Raw genomic sequence first — 16,275 nt, 5'->3', positions numbered from 1 at the left:
GGGGGCCCTAAATACAAAGGGGGGGGACCCTAGTCACCCCTCTCTCCCATCCAAAAAATTATCTCCCTACCTTAAAAATAATGAGGGGGGGGACCTTTAACTAAAAACCTGTAAAAAAAAAAATTAGATAAAAACAACTTACCATTCAATGTTTTCTTTCTTCTACAATCTTCTTTTTTCAGCCCCCAAAAAGGGCAAATAAAAAACCATAATAACCGACGCAATTAACAAAACAAACAAAAAGAAAACGAGCGCACAGAAAAAAAAAATCCATGTTCACCCATGGAGGGCTCCGCGACTGAGCTCTGCAGGGCAGCGGAAGGCTTATAAAACCTTGCCACGCCCTGCAATTAGGCTAAGAACACTCTGATTGTCTGGTTTAAGCCAATCAGAGTGCTCTTTGTCATTTTAAACAGCGTGGGAAAATTCCAAAGAGCTTTCCCACGCTGTGTAAAATGAAACAGAGCACTGTGATTGGATGGCTTGAAATCCATCCAATCACAGTGCTCTGTGTCATTTTACACAGCGTGGGGAAGTTCTTTGGAATTTTCCCACGCTGTGTAAAATGACAAAGAGCACTCTGATTGGCTTAAACCAGCCAATCAGAGTGTTCTTAGCCTAATTGCAGGGCGTGGCAAGGCTTTATAAGCCTTCCCCGCCCTGCAGAGCTCAGTCTGCGCGGAGCCCTCCATGGGTTAACATGGATTTCTTTTTTGTGCGCTCGTTTTTTTTTTTTTTTTTAATGGGTCGGTTATTATGGTTGTTTTTTTTTGGTGGGGGCCGGGGGGGGGGGGGGGGACAATAGGTCCCCCCCTTATTGTTATTTTTAGGGCCCCCACCCACCGCTCAAGGGTGGGGACCGGGGGGGACAATAGGTCCCCCCCTTATTGTGAATTTTAGGGCTTCCACCCACCGCTCAGGGGTGGGGGCCGGGGGGGACAATAGGTCCCCCCCTTATTGTGAATTTTAGGGCCCCCACCCACCGCTCAGGGGTGGGGGCCGGGGGGGGACAATAGATCCCCCCCTTATTGTTATTTTTAGGGCCCCCACCCACCGCTCACGGGTGGGGGCCGGGGGGGGGCAGTAGGTCCCCCCCCTATTGTGAATTTTAGGGCCCCCACCCACCGCTCAGGGGTGGGGGCCGGGGGGACAGTAGGCCCCCCCCTTATTGTGAATTTTAGGGCCCCCACCCACCGCTCAGGGGTGGGGGCCGGGGGGGACAGTAGGTCCCCCCCTTATTGTGATTTTTAGGGCCCCCACCCACCTCTCAGGGGTGGGGGCCGGGGAGGACAGTAGGTCCCCCCCTTATTGTTATTTTTAGGGCCCCCACACCTTTTTTTTTTTTTAACAGTGAGCAGCCACAGGCTGCTCACTGTTTAATAGACATGCCCCTACTCGCGGTATTGCGAGTAGGGGCACAATTTACTAATACTAAGTAATTTTTACTTAGTATTAGTAAATTAATAGGGGGCGGACCGAACATCGCATATGTTCGCCGTCCGTGGCGAACACGAACACGCTATGTTCGCCAGGAACTATTCGCCAGCGAACCGTTCGGGACATCACTAACCCTATGTGTTATGTGTGTCAGGGACAGAACCTGTATGCTTACGTGTGTAGTGACAGACCCTGTATTTATGTTTGTACACTGTGTGCTGTCAAAGACCTTGCGTGTGTTTATCTGTGTACAATGACAGACCCTGTGTGTGTTTATGTGTGTATACTGTGTGCTGTCACAGACCCTGTGTGTGTCTTTATATGTGTGTGTGTATGTGTGTCAGTGACAGACCCTGTGTGTGTGTTTATGTTTGCACACTGTGTACTGTCACAGACCCTGTGTGTGTGTTTATGTGTGTACAGTGACAGACCCTGTGTGTGTGTTTATGTGTGTACAGTGACAGACCCTGTGTGTGTGTTTATATGTGTCAGTGACAGACCCTGTGTGCTTTTTGTGTGTAAATTGTGTGCTGTCATAGACCCTGTGTGTGTGTGTGTGTTTATGTGTCAGTGACAGACCCTGTGTGTGTTTATGTGTGTACACTGTGTGCTGTCATAGACCATGTGTGTGTGTTTATATGTGTCAGTGACAGACTCTGTGTGTGTTTATGTTTGTACACTGTGTGCTGTCATAGACAATGTGTGTGTGTTTATGTGTGTATACTGTGTGCTGTCATAGACCCTGTGTGTGTGTTTATATGGGTGAGTAACAGACTTGTGTGTGTTTATGTTTGTACATTGTGTGCTGTCACAGACCCTGTGTGTGTTTATGTTTGTACACTGTGTGCTGTCATAAACCCTGTGTGTGTGTGTTATATGTGTCAGTGACAGACCCTGTGTGTGTTTATGTTTATACACTGTGTGCTGTCATAGACCCTGTATGTGAGTTTATATGTGTGAGTAACAGACTTTGTGTGTGTTTATATTTGTACACTGTGTGCTGTCACAGAGTACGTGTGTTTATGTGTCAGTGACAGACCCTGTGTGTTTGTGTGTGTTTATGTTTGTACACTGTGTGCTGTCACAGACCATGTGTGTGTGTTTATGTGTGTCAGTCTCTGTGTTATGTGACAGTGTGCAGTGCATGCAGTGTGTGTGACAGTGTGCAGTTAGTGTGACAGTGTGCAGGGCATGCAGTGAGTGTCTGACATTGGGCAGTGCATGCAGTGTGTGTGTGACAGTGCATGCAGTGGGTGTGACAGTGTGCAGTGCATGCAGTGACTGTGACAGTGTGCAGTGCATGCAGTGAGTGTCTGACAGTGTGCAGGGCATGCAGTGAGTGTCTGACAGTGTGCAGTGAGTGTGACAGTGTGCAGTGCATGCAGTGAGTGTCTGACAGTGGGCAGTGCATGCAGTGAGTGTCTGACAGTGGATGCAGTGAGTGTGACAGTGTGCAGGGCATGCAGTGAGTGTCTGACAGTGTGCAGTGAGTGTGACAGTGGGCATTGCATGCAGTGAGTGTCTGACAGTGTGCAGGGCATACAGTGAGTGTCTGACAGTGTGCAGTGAGTGTGACAGTGGGCAGTGCATGCAGTGAGTGTCTGACAGTGGGCAGTGCATGCAGTGAGTGTCTGACAGTGGATGCAGTGAGTGTGACAGTGTGCAGGGCATGCAGTGAGTGTCTGACAGTGTGCAGTGAGTGTGACAGTGGGCATTGCATGCAGTGAGTGTCTGACAGTGGGCAGTGCATGCAGTGAGTGTGACAGTGGGCAGTGCATGCAGTGAGTGTGACAGCGTGCAGGGCATGCAGTGAGTGTCTGACAGTGTGCAGTGAGTGTGACAGTGGGCATTGCATGCAGTGAGTGTCTGACAGTGGGCAGTGCATGCAGTGAGTGTGACAGTGTGCAGGGCATGCAGTGAGTGTCTGACAGTGTGCAGTGAGTGTGACAGTGGGCAGTGCATGCAGTGAGTGTCTGACAGTGGGCAGTGCATGCAGTGAGTGTCTGACAGTGGGCAGTGCATGCAGTGAGTGTGACAGTGTGCAGGGCATGCAGTGAGTGTCTGACAGTGTGCAATAAGTGTGACAGTGGGCAGTGCATGCAGTGAGTGTCTGACAGTGGGCAGTGCCTGCAGTGAGTGTCTGACAGTGTGCAGAGCATGCAGTGAGTGTGACAGTGTGCAGGGCATGCAGTGAGTGTCTGACAGTGTGCAGTGAGTGTGACAGTGGGCAGTGCATGCAGTGAGTGTCTGACAGTGGGCAGTGCATGCAGTGAGTGTGACAGTGGGCAGTGCATGCAGTGAGTGTGACAGTGTCAGGGCACTAGCCTCTCCCTCAGCTTCTCATTACCCAGCATGCAGCGCGATGCTGAATGCCAAGATGGCTGACACTATGGAGGAGTATGAGAAAGACGCTGGCTGCGTCCCGATCCTGCACCCCGAGGTGAGTGTGTGATCCCGGGCCGGGGTGGCTGGAGGCTGTCGGACCGGGTTCCCGGGGGCAGGGCCGGCCGAGGTCCCGGGTGATGGCAGTGGGATGCTGGGAGAGGTGGTTTGGGATGAGCGCGGCCCTCCCCGGGCCCGGGCACCCCGATAACGGGCGCAGTCCCCCCCCCCTGATACTGGGCTCAGTGTCCCCCTCCCACCCCTCTAATGGGCTCAGCCCCCCCCCCCGATAATGGGCTCAGTCCCCCCCCCCTGATAATGGGCTCAGTCCCCCCCCCCCTGATAATGGTCTCAGTCCCCCCCCCTGATAATGGTCTCAGTCCCCCCCCCCTGATAATGGGCTCAGTCCCCCCCCCCTGATAATGGGCTCAGTCCCCCCCCCTGATAATGGGCTCAGTCCCCCCCCCCCGAAAATGGGCTCAGTCCCCCCCCTGATACTGGGCTCAGTGTCCCCCTCCCACCCCTCTAATGGGCTCAGTCCCCCGCCCCCCCCTGATAATGGGCTCAGTCCCCCCCCCCCCCCCGATAATGGGCTCAGTCCCCCCCCCTGCTAATGGGCTCAGTCCCCCCCCCCTGCTAATGGGCTCAGTCCCCCCCCCTGCTAATGGGCTCAGTCCCCCCCCCTGATAATGGACTCAGTCCCCCCCCCTGCTAATGGGCTCAGTTCCCTCCCCTGCTAATGGGCTCAGTCCCCCCCCACCCCCTGCTAATGGGCTCAGTCCCCCCCCCCCTGCTAATGGGCTCAGTCCCCCCCCCTCCGCTAATGGGCTCAGTCCCCCCCCCTGCTAATGGGCTCAGTCCCCCCCCTGCTAATGGGCTCAGTCCCCCCCCTGCTAATGGGCTCAGCCCCCCCCCTGCTAATGGGCTCAGTCCCCCCTGCTAATGGGCTCAGTCCCCCCCCTCCTGATACTGGGCTCAGTCCCCCCCCCTCCTGATACTGGACTCAGTCCCCCCCCCTCCTGATACTGGGCTCAGTCCCCCCCCCTCCTGATACTGGGCTCAGTCCCCCCCCCTTCCTGATACTGGGCTCAGTCCCCCCCCCTTCCTGATACTGGGCTCAGCCCCCCCCCCTTCCTGATACTGGGCTCAGCCCCCCCCCCTTCCTGATACTGGGCTCAGTCCCCCCCCCTTCCTGATACTGGGCTCAGTCCCCCCCCCTTCCTGATACTGGGCTCAGTCCCCCCCCCTTCCTGATACTGGGCTCAGCCCCCCCCTTCCTGCTACTGGGCCCCCCCTGCTAATGGGCTCAGTCCCCCCCCCGCTAATGGGCTCAGTCCCCCCCCCGCTAATGGGCTCAGTCCCCCCCCCTGCTAATGGGCTCAATCCCCCCCTGCTAATGGGCTCAGTCCCCCCCTCCTGATACTGGGCTCAGTCCCCCCCCCCCTCCTGATACTGGGCTCAGCCCCCCCCCTCCTGATACTGGGCTCAGTCCCCCCCCCTTCCTGATACTGGGCTCAGTCCCCCCCCTTCCTGATACTGGGCTCAGTCCCCCCCCCCTTCCTGATACTGGGCTCAGTCCCCCCCCTTCCTGATACTGGGCTCAGTCCCCCCCCCCCTTCCTGATACTGGGCTCAGCCCCCCCCTTCCTGATACTGGGCTCAGTCCCCCCCCCCTTCCTGATACTGGGCTCAGTCCCCCCCCTTCCTGATACTGGGCTCAGTCCCCCCCCTTCCTGATACTGGGCTCAGCCCCCCCCTTCCTGATACTGGGCTCAGTCCCCCCCCCTTCCTGATACTGGGCTCAGTCCCCCCCCTTCCTGATACTGGGCTCAGTCCCCCCCCCCTTCCTGATACTGGGCTCAGTCCCCCCCCCCTCCTGATACTGGGCTCAGTCCCCCCCCTCCTGATACTGGGCTCAGTCCCCCCCCCTCCTGATACTGGGCTCAGTCCCCCCCCCTCCTGATACTGGGCTCAGTCCCCCCCCCTCCTGATACTGGGCTCAGTCCCCCCCCCCCTCCTGATACTGGGCTCAGTCCCCCCCTCCTGATACTGGGCTCAGTCCCCCCCCCTCCTGATACTGGGCTCTGTCCCCCCCCCTCCTGATACTGGGCTCAGTCCCCCCCCCTCTCCTGATACTGGGCTCAGTCCCCCCCCCCTCCTGATACTGGGCTCAGTCCCCCCCCTCCTGATACTGGGCTCAGTCGTCCCCCCCTCCTGATACTGGGCTCAGTCGTCCCCCCCTCCTGATACTGGGCTCAGTCGTCCCCCCCCCTCCTGATACTGGGCTCAGTCCCCCCCTCCTGATACTGGGCTCAGTCCCCCCCTCCTGATACTGGGCTCAGTCCCCCCCCTCCTGATACTGGGCTCAGTTCCCCCCTCCTGATACTGGGCTCAGTCCCCCCCCCTCCTGATACTGGGCTCAGTCCCCCCCCCCTCCTGATACTGGGCTCAGTCCCCCCCCCCCTCCTGATACTGGGCTCAGTCCCCCCCCCCCTCCTGATACTGGGCTCAGTCCCCCCCCTCCTGATACTGGGCTCAGTCCCCCCCCTCCTGATACTGGGCTCAGTCCCCCCCCCTCCTGATACTGGGGTCAGTCCCCCCCCTCCTGATACTGGGGTCAGTCCCCCCCCTCCTGATACTGGGGTCAGTCCCCCCCCTCCTGATACTGGGGTCAGTCCCCCCCCCTCCTGATACTGGGCTCAGTCCCCCCCCTCCCTGATACTGGGCTCAGTCCCCCCCCCCTCCCTGATACTGGGCTCAGTCCCCCCCCCTCCCTGATACTGGGCTCAGTCCCCCCCCCCTCCCTGATACTGGGCTCAGTCCCCCCCCTCCATGATACTGGGCTCAGTCCCCCCCCTCCATGATACTGGGCTCAGTCCCCCCCCTCCATGATACTGGGCTCAGTCCCCCCCTCCTGATACTGGGCTCAGTCCCCCCCCCCTCCTGATACTGGGCTCAGTCCCCCCCCCCTCCTGATACTGGGCTCAGTCCCCCCCCCCTCCTGATACTGGGCTCAGTCCCCCCCCTCCATGATACTGGGCTCAGTCCCCCCCCTCCTGATACTGGGCTCAGTCCCCCCCCTCCTGATACTGGGCTCAGTCCCCCCCCCTCCTGATACTGGGCTCAGTCCCCCCCTCCTGATACTGGGCTCAGTCCCCCCCTCCTGATACTGGGCTCAGTCCCCCCCCTCCCCCTCCTGATACTGGGCTCAGTCCCCCCCTCCCCCTCCTGATACTGGGCTCAGTCCCCCCCTCCCCCTCCTGATACTGGGCTCAGTCCCCCCCCCTCCCCCTCCTGATACTGGGCTCAGTCCCCCCCCCTCCTCCTGATACTTGGCTCAGTCCCCCCCCCCCTCCTCCTGATACTTGGCTCAGTCCCCCCCCCCCCTCCTGATACTGGGCTCAGTCCCCCCCCCCCTCCTCCTCCTGATACTGGGCTCTGTCCCAGCACCGGGTGTACTGGGGGCACCGACTGCCTGGGGGCCCCCTCACTGCCCTGCACCTGGCAAACAGCCCTCCTCTCCTGGGATTTGGCCTTGTTATTGGCCCCTTGTGCACCCTGATGGGGGCCCTGTAAATTATCACTGGGGGAGACCTGGATCATAATATGTTCATATAAACATGTCATTGGCTTGTCTTGCCACCCTACATGTTTTCAAACTACATTTCCCCTAATGCTCATCCGTTATTTACGTTGGCTGAGCATCATGGGAAATGTAGTTAAGAAACAGTCAGGGTGCCAAGTCTAGCCATCAGTGATCCAAAAGGACAAATCTTCCATGTAGCTTAATACTACAACTCCCATGAAGGTTAGCCTGCTTTTACAATGGCAGAGAATCATGGGAGTAGCAGTTCTTAAAGCATCTGGGGATATACATTTTGGCCATCACTTATTTAGCAGTATCTCTTGGTTCATGGCAGATGGCTTCCCAAGGTACTTATTGTTATCAGTCAAGGCCCTAACCCTCAGCTGTCATGGGGGTATTATTTTCTTAAATATAAGAAAGGACGTCCATTATAGGCTTTGGTGCATAGGAAATGTTTTAATTGTATGCTTCTTGCTGCCTCAAGCCACACTTTTATACTTAATTGATGTCATGGCCTTTTCACCAAACTGATCTCTCTTCCCTTTGTTTCGGATTGTGTTTTTTCTTTCTTACTGGGAATTCTAGTTCATAGAATAAACAGAAGTGAATCTGTTATTAATTAAATGTGGTGAAATCACTCCTATTGAATTTGTGGATCTGAAACTTTGTTGCAATGACAAACGTGATAAATGTAGGGAATAAGAGAGCCATTCTTCGAAACCTGTTTGCTACAATGTGTTCATCCTATGCCCCATAAAGGCATCCATCCATTCATAAAGAAATCTCATGTTCATAGATTATGTAAAATGTGCTAGGGAGGAACTGCAGGAAGGCTGTGTAAACAAATCCATTCATTCACCTTACATCAGGTGTACTGCTTGCACTTTAGACATTTTTAAATGTTTTTCATAGTTTGTTGCATATGTTAGTAATACATTTGCATTACTTTGAAAGTCATATATTTACAGTAAAGTGTTCAGTTTCTTCTAAATTTTCTAACATTGTATAGGTTGATATATATTTTAATAGAATAACAAAAACCAAGTAAAAAATGGCGCTGACGTAATATATGCAGTACAGTAAAATCTAAAGCAGCACTATATACTGTGAAAAAGCTCCACTCACACAAAAATAAAGTGCGCTGTGCCTTTAAGACAACAAGCAATTAACAGCCTATACAAGTGAATATTAATCATATAAATATCAAAAATACATAAAGTGCACTGTACGTTTAAATCAATAACTAAATATTATAAATATCACATACATGTGTGATAGCATAAGTGACTTGTGCTAATACAAAAACAAACGTTTTACAGTGCACTAGTGATAAAAAAAACCCATAAATATGTGAAAGATAGGGTCAAAATTAATAACTCACTTTTGAGAGAATTCTTGAAAATGCTTCTGCCAGTTTTTCTCAAAAGAAAAACAAAACAAAAAATTCATAGGGCAATATGCATAAACAATAAATATTGTGAATAGTGATTATAAACACTCACAAGAGTAGAGCAATTGAGTCTGCTCTGGACTATGTTGGCATCTCAAATAATGTATGTAGAAGCTTGAGGCTGTGATGAAAATGCAAATTCTTTATTAAATACTCCAATAATAAAAAGCAATTGCCAGGCTTGTAAGTCCTCTTCATATGTCTCCTCCTCACAACTGTAGCTAACTCCCAACTACTTGTGCCGATTATCTCCAGGCTCCAGGGGCTGAATACACTATCACTTGTTCCGGGAGGCGGGGCTTACGTTCGTTGAACGTAATAACGTGATGACGTGTTTCGCCGATGTGAACAAGTTATAGTGTATTCAGCCCCTGGAGCCTGGAGATAATCGGCACAAGTAGTTGGGAGTTAGCTACAGTTGTGAGGAGGAGACATATGAAGAGGACTTACAAGCCTGGCAATTGCTTTTTATTATTGGAGTATTTAATAAAGAATTTGCATTTTCATCACAGCCTCAAGCTTCTACATACATTATTTGAGATGCCAACATAGTCCAGAGCAGACTCAATTGCTCTACTCTTGTGAGTGTTTATAATCTATATTCACAATTAGTGATGTCCCGAACCGTTTGCCGGCGAACATAGCTTGTTCGTGGGAACATATTCGATGGTCGGTCCGCCCCCTATTCGTCATGGAGGTGGGAGGGTCTGGGAGGGAGGGTCTGCTGCTGATTGGCTGGAATGTGTCTGCTGACTGTGAGGTACAGGGTCAAAGTTTACTCAATGATGACGAATAGGGGTCGGACCGACCATCGCTTATGTTCGCTCGCCGCAAATAAGCTATGTTCGCCAGCAAACGGTTCCCGGCAAACAGTTCGGGACATCACTATTCACAATATTTATTGTTTATGCATATTGCCCTATGATTTTTTTGTTTTGTTTTTCTTTTGAGAACTTCTGGCAATAGCATTTTCAAGAATTCTCTCAAAAGTGAGTTATTAATTTTGACCCTATCTTTCACATATTTATGGTTTTTTTTTATCACTAGTGCACTGTAACAATTTTGTTTTTGTATTAGCACAAGTCACTTATGCTATCACACATGTATGTGATATTTATAATATTTAGTTATTGATTTAAACGTACAGTGCACTTTATGTCTTTTGATATTTATATGATTATTATTCACTTGTATAGGCTATCTGTTAATTGCTTTTGGTCTTAAAGGCACAGCGCATTTTATATATTTTAATAGGAATAGTTTATATGTAGTATTTATATTTGCTTAGCTATGACATTTAACTCATTTGTTTGTGGTTAATAAATTACTGCTGGTACAATGCAAAATTAGTGTGCAACAGTGATGGAGCTGGGGACTTGCTTGTTCCCTCCCCACCACCTGCTCCTGCCTTCATAGGTTGGCTGGTTAGATGGGGTAGTTTTATAGTGTGCGGTTTCTCCTATCTCAGCAGCTAGTGTGCAGCAGGCAAATCATTAATTGTAAATTTGGGTACTATTAGATTAGCTCCTAACCAGGAGCCAGTGTCAGTTAGAGTGCTCTGTTGGAAAGTGTCCCCTGATATTGAAATACATAATTGTGAGTCTAACAGTAGGCCAAAATGGAGACCTCCAGTAACCTGATACCTTTGAAATAATACTATAGTTGTAGTTTTGTCATGCCAAGGCTAATTTACAATAGCTTGTGAACCTTTTAGCAGCACATTTTTCAGTATTTATAATATAACAGACTGTCCAGAAGTTTTGTTTTGTCCCCCTTTTTATTCTACTTTTGGTGTAGGTAGGGAAACATTTATTCATCTTTTTCATGTTCCTTTTTTTTTATGAGAGGTCACAACTTGGGACACAAAAATATACATATAGTTTATACACACTTTATTCAAGATTAAATGTTAAAGATTTTTATTTTTATTTTTTATTAAAGGCACCCATTATATAAATATAAAGTCAAACACAGCACTACTGACAAGTGTGTTCTGGTAACTGTGCAGATTACAAAATTATTTGGTACCTGCATCAGAAGTGATGAGCCATTTGAGTTAAAACCTTTTCTATGCCACTATGTGGTCAACATTGTGTTTGGAAGAACGTTTAGGAGTGTCTGTTTCTTTTCCGTATGTAAAGCAGTCTGTATCTGAAAGTTTTCAGTCCCTATTATTATTATTATTATTATTATTATTATTATTTTATAATTTACATAGCTCCAGCAAATTCCATAGCACTGTACACTCAAACTCTTGTGAAGGAGAGCTGATGAGCCCCAATTGATGTTCTCTCAACTAAATTATATCTGACTTTAGTTAAAGGGACACTATAGTCACCTGAACAACTTTAGCTTAATGAAGCAGTTTTGGTGTATAGAACATGCCCCTGCAGCCTCACTGCTCAATCCTCTGCCATTTAGGAGTTAAATCCCTTTGTTTATGAACCCTAGTCACACCTCCCTGCATGTGACTTGCACAGCCTTCCATAAACACTTCCTGTAAAGAGAGCCCTATTTAGACTTTCTTTATTGCAAGTTCTGTTGAATTAAGATTTTCTTATCCCCTGCTATGTTAATAGCTTGCTAGACCCTGCAAGAGCCTCCTGTATGTGATTAAAGTTCAATTTACAGAGAAAGAGATACAATTATTTAAGGTAAATTACATCAGTTTGAAAGTGAAACCAGTTTTTTTTTCATGCAGACTCTGTCAATCATAGCCAGGCGAGGTGTGGCTAGGACTGCATAAACAGAAACAAAGTGATTTAACTCCTAAATGACAGTGAATTGAGCAGTGAAATTGCAGGGGAATGATCTATACACTAAAACTGCTTTATTTAGCTAAAGTAATTTAGGTGACTATAGTGTTCCTTTAATATCCTAAACAATGCTGGTAACAGGCTTTTACTGTGAAATACCATGCATAACGGAACACATAAGTATTTATTATTTACATAGCACCAGCAAATTCCGTAGCGCTGTACAATGGGTGGACTAACAGACATGTAATTGCAACCAGACAAGTGGACGCATAGGAACAAAGGGGTTGAGGGCCCTGCTCAATGAGGAGGTCTTCGACACTTAATCACCAAAGAGTCAATTGCCAGGAACCGACCTGTTAAATTTCAAATGTCAAAATTAGCTATACTGAAAAAGTAAAAATGAATGAAAAAATATCTAACTCACCCATTTATCAAGCTCACGTATTTTAGCTTAAAATATTACAAATCGGAATAACCTTGCTTGTGCGTTCAGTTCCTCACTTATAATAATAATAATCATAATAATAATAACAACAAAGTATTTAACCAGGAAAGGTACAGTTAGATTACTCTGGTTTCCAAGTATGTCCTGGGAATGTTACTACATATAGTAGGATCTCTAAATATCAGACTCCTGAAGTTCTTTTCAAATTTTGTACCAAGAACACTTTTCAGCCACCACAACTTTCATTACTTTATCCTTCACTTTGATAGACGGGCTGTTTTCAATGTTCTCTTTAAAATTCAATGCCTGAGCCAGAGAACATGTCCTGCAGAAACTAACAGTACAATTGATCTGTAAGGAATTCAGAACACATTTACCCATGCTATAGACAAAAACAGAATCTGATTTCCTATTGGTTTCTGCAAATGATTACACAAGTTTCTCTACTGATGTCTGCCTCAAAATGTTCTTTTATGTGTTAGACCTATTCCTTGAAGGCATGAAATACTGCCATAATGGGAATATTAGCAAGAGCATTTTTAAACTGCTACATACTTCTTAGAAATTTTTATTTTAGTTCTTCTCTCCTCTGTATCTTTCCATACTTGCACTTTGTCCGTATGAAAGCCCTGGTCTTGGGGAAAAAAGTGACCTTTGCAATTATTTTTTGAAGGAGAGATCCATCACAGGTCTTCCTCTGGTATTATAAGATAAAGATATGAAATGTATAACATATATTTTTTCTCTTTCACTCTAAAATCAAAATATTTTTCACCTCGAAGTTAATCAGAATTATAAGGACATTCCTATGAGTGATACAATAATTTTTCTATTACAAAAAAAAAAAAGAAAACTGAAAGTGGATGAAATGTCCTCTTTTATTCTGTCTAGTGGTGTGTGTGTGTATATGTATTGTAACCAAAGACAGACAAAAATCTTTCCCAGTTGTCTTTGAGAAGTCTTTTTACGATCTTCAAGAAAACTGACCCGATGTCCATTTAATAATATAGATCCCTCTGGACAAATGAAACCTCATGCAAATGTTATTTTTCCACCTAAGTACATAACTATTGTACTCCTAGGAAGATGGAAGTGAGAGTTCTGGAGAGAAATCTATGCAGGGCAATATGATGAAGAAAATGGGAGATTAAGGGTTGACCCGGCGTTAAAGGCACAGTGCCTCAATCACAGTGGGAGGTATAGATATCTCCCACGTGTGATTGTTAATTCTGATTGGAAATTATCCAATCAGAATTAATCAATGGGGTTATATACTTACCTTTCCTGTCTCTCTCTGCCCTGTTGTGGTCTTTGCTTGCTAGTATTGCTACTGAATTTGTGTTACTCTCTGGTTACGTACTCTCTGGCTTGTTTATCCGACCTTGCAACTTTCTCCTACCCTTTGTCTCTCGTTATTCTGTCTTCTGGTTCCCCTTACTCGGCTTGTCTCCTGAATATTCTTTGTGTGCTTAGCCCGGCCACTCTAAGGTCCGGCACTGCACCTTTTCTGTGTGTGTGTTTGTTTGGTTCCCGGAATCGTGACAATATGTTTACGACACTTTTTGGAAATTCAGAAATTAAAAATTTAGTAACTGAATCAAAGTATGCCTTTTTAAACAAGTTAGCTGTCCTCATACTGGAAAGACCTCTGTCATCTCCATCTCTCTTCCAATCTTACATTTCCTGAATCTCACATGCAGTATCATCAATAAAAAGAACAAGCCTCATTTCAGTATTCCTTCATGTTCTAATAGGCTTGATATTTCATTACCTTGTAGCCATTACCTGAGGTATCTTTTATATGAGGTGTGTTGATTCATTTTCAGTAATTAGTAGTTTGGGCGTCATAGAACATGCTGCAATGCAAATTTGACTAGTACCCATTTTATAAACCTTTCTCACTAATCCTACCAATGGATCTAAGTGCCCATCAGTGGTTAATGCCTTGAGCTACTGCTTGCTGAATATATTGAACCAATTCTAAGGAAGAGGCAGACATACTTGCCAATGCCAGTTAAACAGCTGGCATAATATTTTTTCCCAGGCATAGCATCAGCATCAAAGCTTGCACATCTGGCAGTTTGGTTTCTTCTTTTTCCTGGAGGATTTAGATTCTGCTCTCTGACTGAAATCCTAAAATAATGATATTAATAATTTAATAGCCGGAACCATGTGCAGCTTTAGTGAAAGTAAATCAAATACTGACTCCTCTTAGAATTCCTAGATTGTGATCTTTTTAAATATTTAAACTACATAACAGATTAGTAGCGTTGACATTTTGACTCATTTAAAGGGGCATTTTAGGTTACATTCCAGTTAGTTGTGCCGCGTTCTATTTAAAAAAATAAATAAAAAAAGTTATACTCCGAGATTACACATAAGCCACCTCGATCCTGGAGTGCCCATTTAAGAAAGGCATAGGCGTTTAATGTAAGAATAGGGGGGGTGGAGGAAATACTGCATTCTTAAATAAAATTGGTTTGAAGTGGCAGCAATTTGTTCCTTCTCTTCCTTCTATTTTGGGATCTTCCAGCATCTCATTTTTTTTTTTTTAAATCTCAGCTTTGTTAATTTTTAGACATTTTTTTAAAACAATCTTTATTTGTTAGCTTTTCCATATTTGTTGTACATTGTGAACAATCATAAGAAATGGTAACAAACCCAGGCTTGAACAATGTAGTAACGTCATGTGTTCTGTGGTTATACTGTTATCAATTAGTCCCTCAACTGTTGCCCCCTTCCCTCCTGTCCCCTTAATCATGTTTTATAACTGTGTGGTTCCCATAATATTAAACAAGGTTATTTGAAATTTTCATGGACAAGAAGCTTTCCCTTGGCCCTTTTTGCCTCTCGTGTTCACCAGATTATTACAATAAGTATCATACAATGACCTTTGAAAGTTTCCTTTCTCCTTATATGCAATTCTTTTTTTCCAAAACTATTTGTACTATTTTCTTGTATTTCACCTTTTCAAATGTGAAAATCTAGTAAATAAAAATCATCCCCCCCCCCCCCCCAAAAAAAACGTAACAAAAACATTATTTTGTCACATGAATCAAATACTTGGTGAAGAGACTTGATTGGTAAAGTTACAGCAAGGAAGGCATCTTTATGTGAACTGCGACATGTGGTTTCTTTAAGAGGAAGTATCAATGCTACATGCTTGAGTGACATCTAGATATCTTGTAAAACCAGTCCCTGCTTATTCGCGTACCATATACAAGGGGCACTCCTTTTGGGTTATTCACTAAAGTGAGCATTAAAAGTGAATTTCAAATTTAACCCCTTAAGGACATATGACATGTGGGACATGTCATGATTCCCTTTTATTCCAGAAGTTTGGTCCTTAAGGGGTTAAAGGGACACTATAGGCACCCAGACTATTTTATCTCATTGAAGTGGTCTGGGTGCAGAGCCCCTGTCCCCTTATCCCTGCAAGTGAAAACATTGCAGTTTCAGAGAAAATGCTAATTTTACATTGCAGGATTAAGACAACATATAGTGGCCACTAGAGGCACTTCCTGGCTTTCCTCAGCGTTTAACGTGATCGCACTTTGCATAAGGACGTCTAGCGTCTTCAAAGTCCCAATAGGAAAGCATTGATTCAATGATTTACTATGGGGAAGGTCTAATACACATTGTCACGAACGTGGCCTATTGGCCCAGCCGAGACAGTGGGGAGAGTGTGGAAGTGAAAGGGTTAATGACACCAGACCCCTGGTTACCTGTTGCTAGTCTCAGCAATCACTAAATTACCCCTGCAATCCCTTCTACACTAACACCCTAGTCCACACTTTACTGCCACCACCAAGACTTTATATCCAGTCGTCTTAGGTGACCCCACACACAGTAGAATTATAGTATCACAACCTTACTTTACTGATCAGACATATATGATTAACCCTTTTGGTAATGTGTTTACCTGAGCTTTCCTCAAAAGAGTGAGCTCATAGAGAACAAAGACACAAGCTGATTAAGTAAACATTTAATCTGACAAAAAGGATTCACAGTGCTGGGTACAAAAATACAAAAATAAATGACATTCAGAAACACAGATAAATTGTAAAACAGTCCATAAAATAGGAGGAAACACGAGATTCTCACATTTACCGCTTATATATAATTATAATGGGAGATTCGGATGTTAAAGTTCTCCAAGTAGTTGTTAAAAAGAAAATCTCTCTCTGGATAGTCTAACATCCTCAATATATACCTTA

The 16,275-nt window shown here is 46.5% G+C and overlaps 1 protein-coding gene across 1 annotated transcript in view; it reads left to right on the top strand.

The window, feature by feature from the left end:
- The first annotated feature begins 3,796 nt into the window (after positions 1-3,796).
- ZDHHC17 (zinc finger DHHC-type palmitoyltransferase 17) overlaps positions 3,797-16,275 on the top strand; it is a 64,625-nt gene continuing 52,146 nt past the window's right edge. Inside the window, exon 1 of the mRNA XM_063446981.1 lies at positions 3,797-3,877. Within this exon, the coding sequence (XP_063303051.1) occupies positions 3,800-3,877 (78 nt within the window). The 5' untranslated portion in view covers positions 3,797-3,799. The remainder of the gene's footprint in view (positions 3,878-16,275) is intronic.

Source organism: Pelobates fuscus, chromosome 3, assembly GCF_036172605.1.
Source record: "Pelobates fuscus isolate aPelFus1 chromosome 3, aPelFus1.pri, whole genome shotgun sequence".
Taxonomy (NCBI): domain Eukaryota; kingdom Metazoa; phylum Chordata; class Amphibia; order Anura; family Pelobatidae; genus Pelobates; species Pelobates fuscus.
The sequence above is the reverse complement of the archived record's forward strand: the minus strand, read 5'-3'. Positions and strand labels throughout refer to the sequence as shown.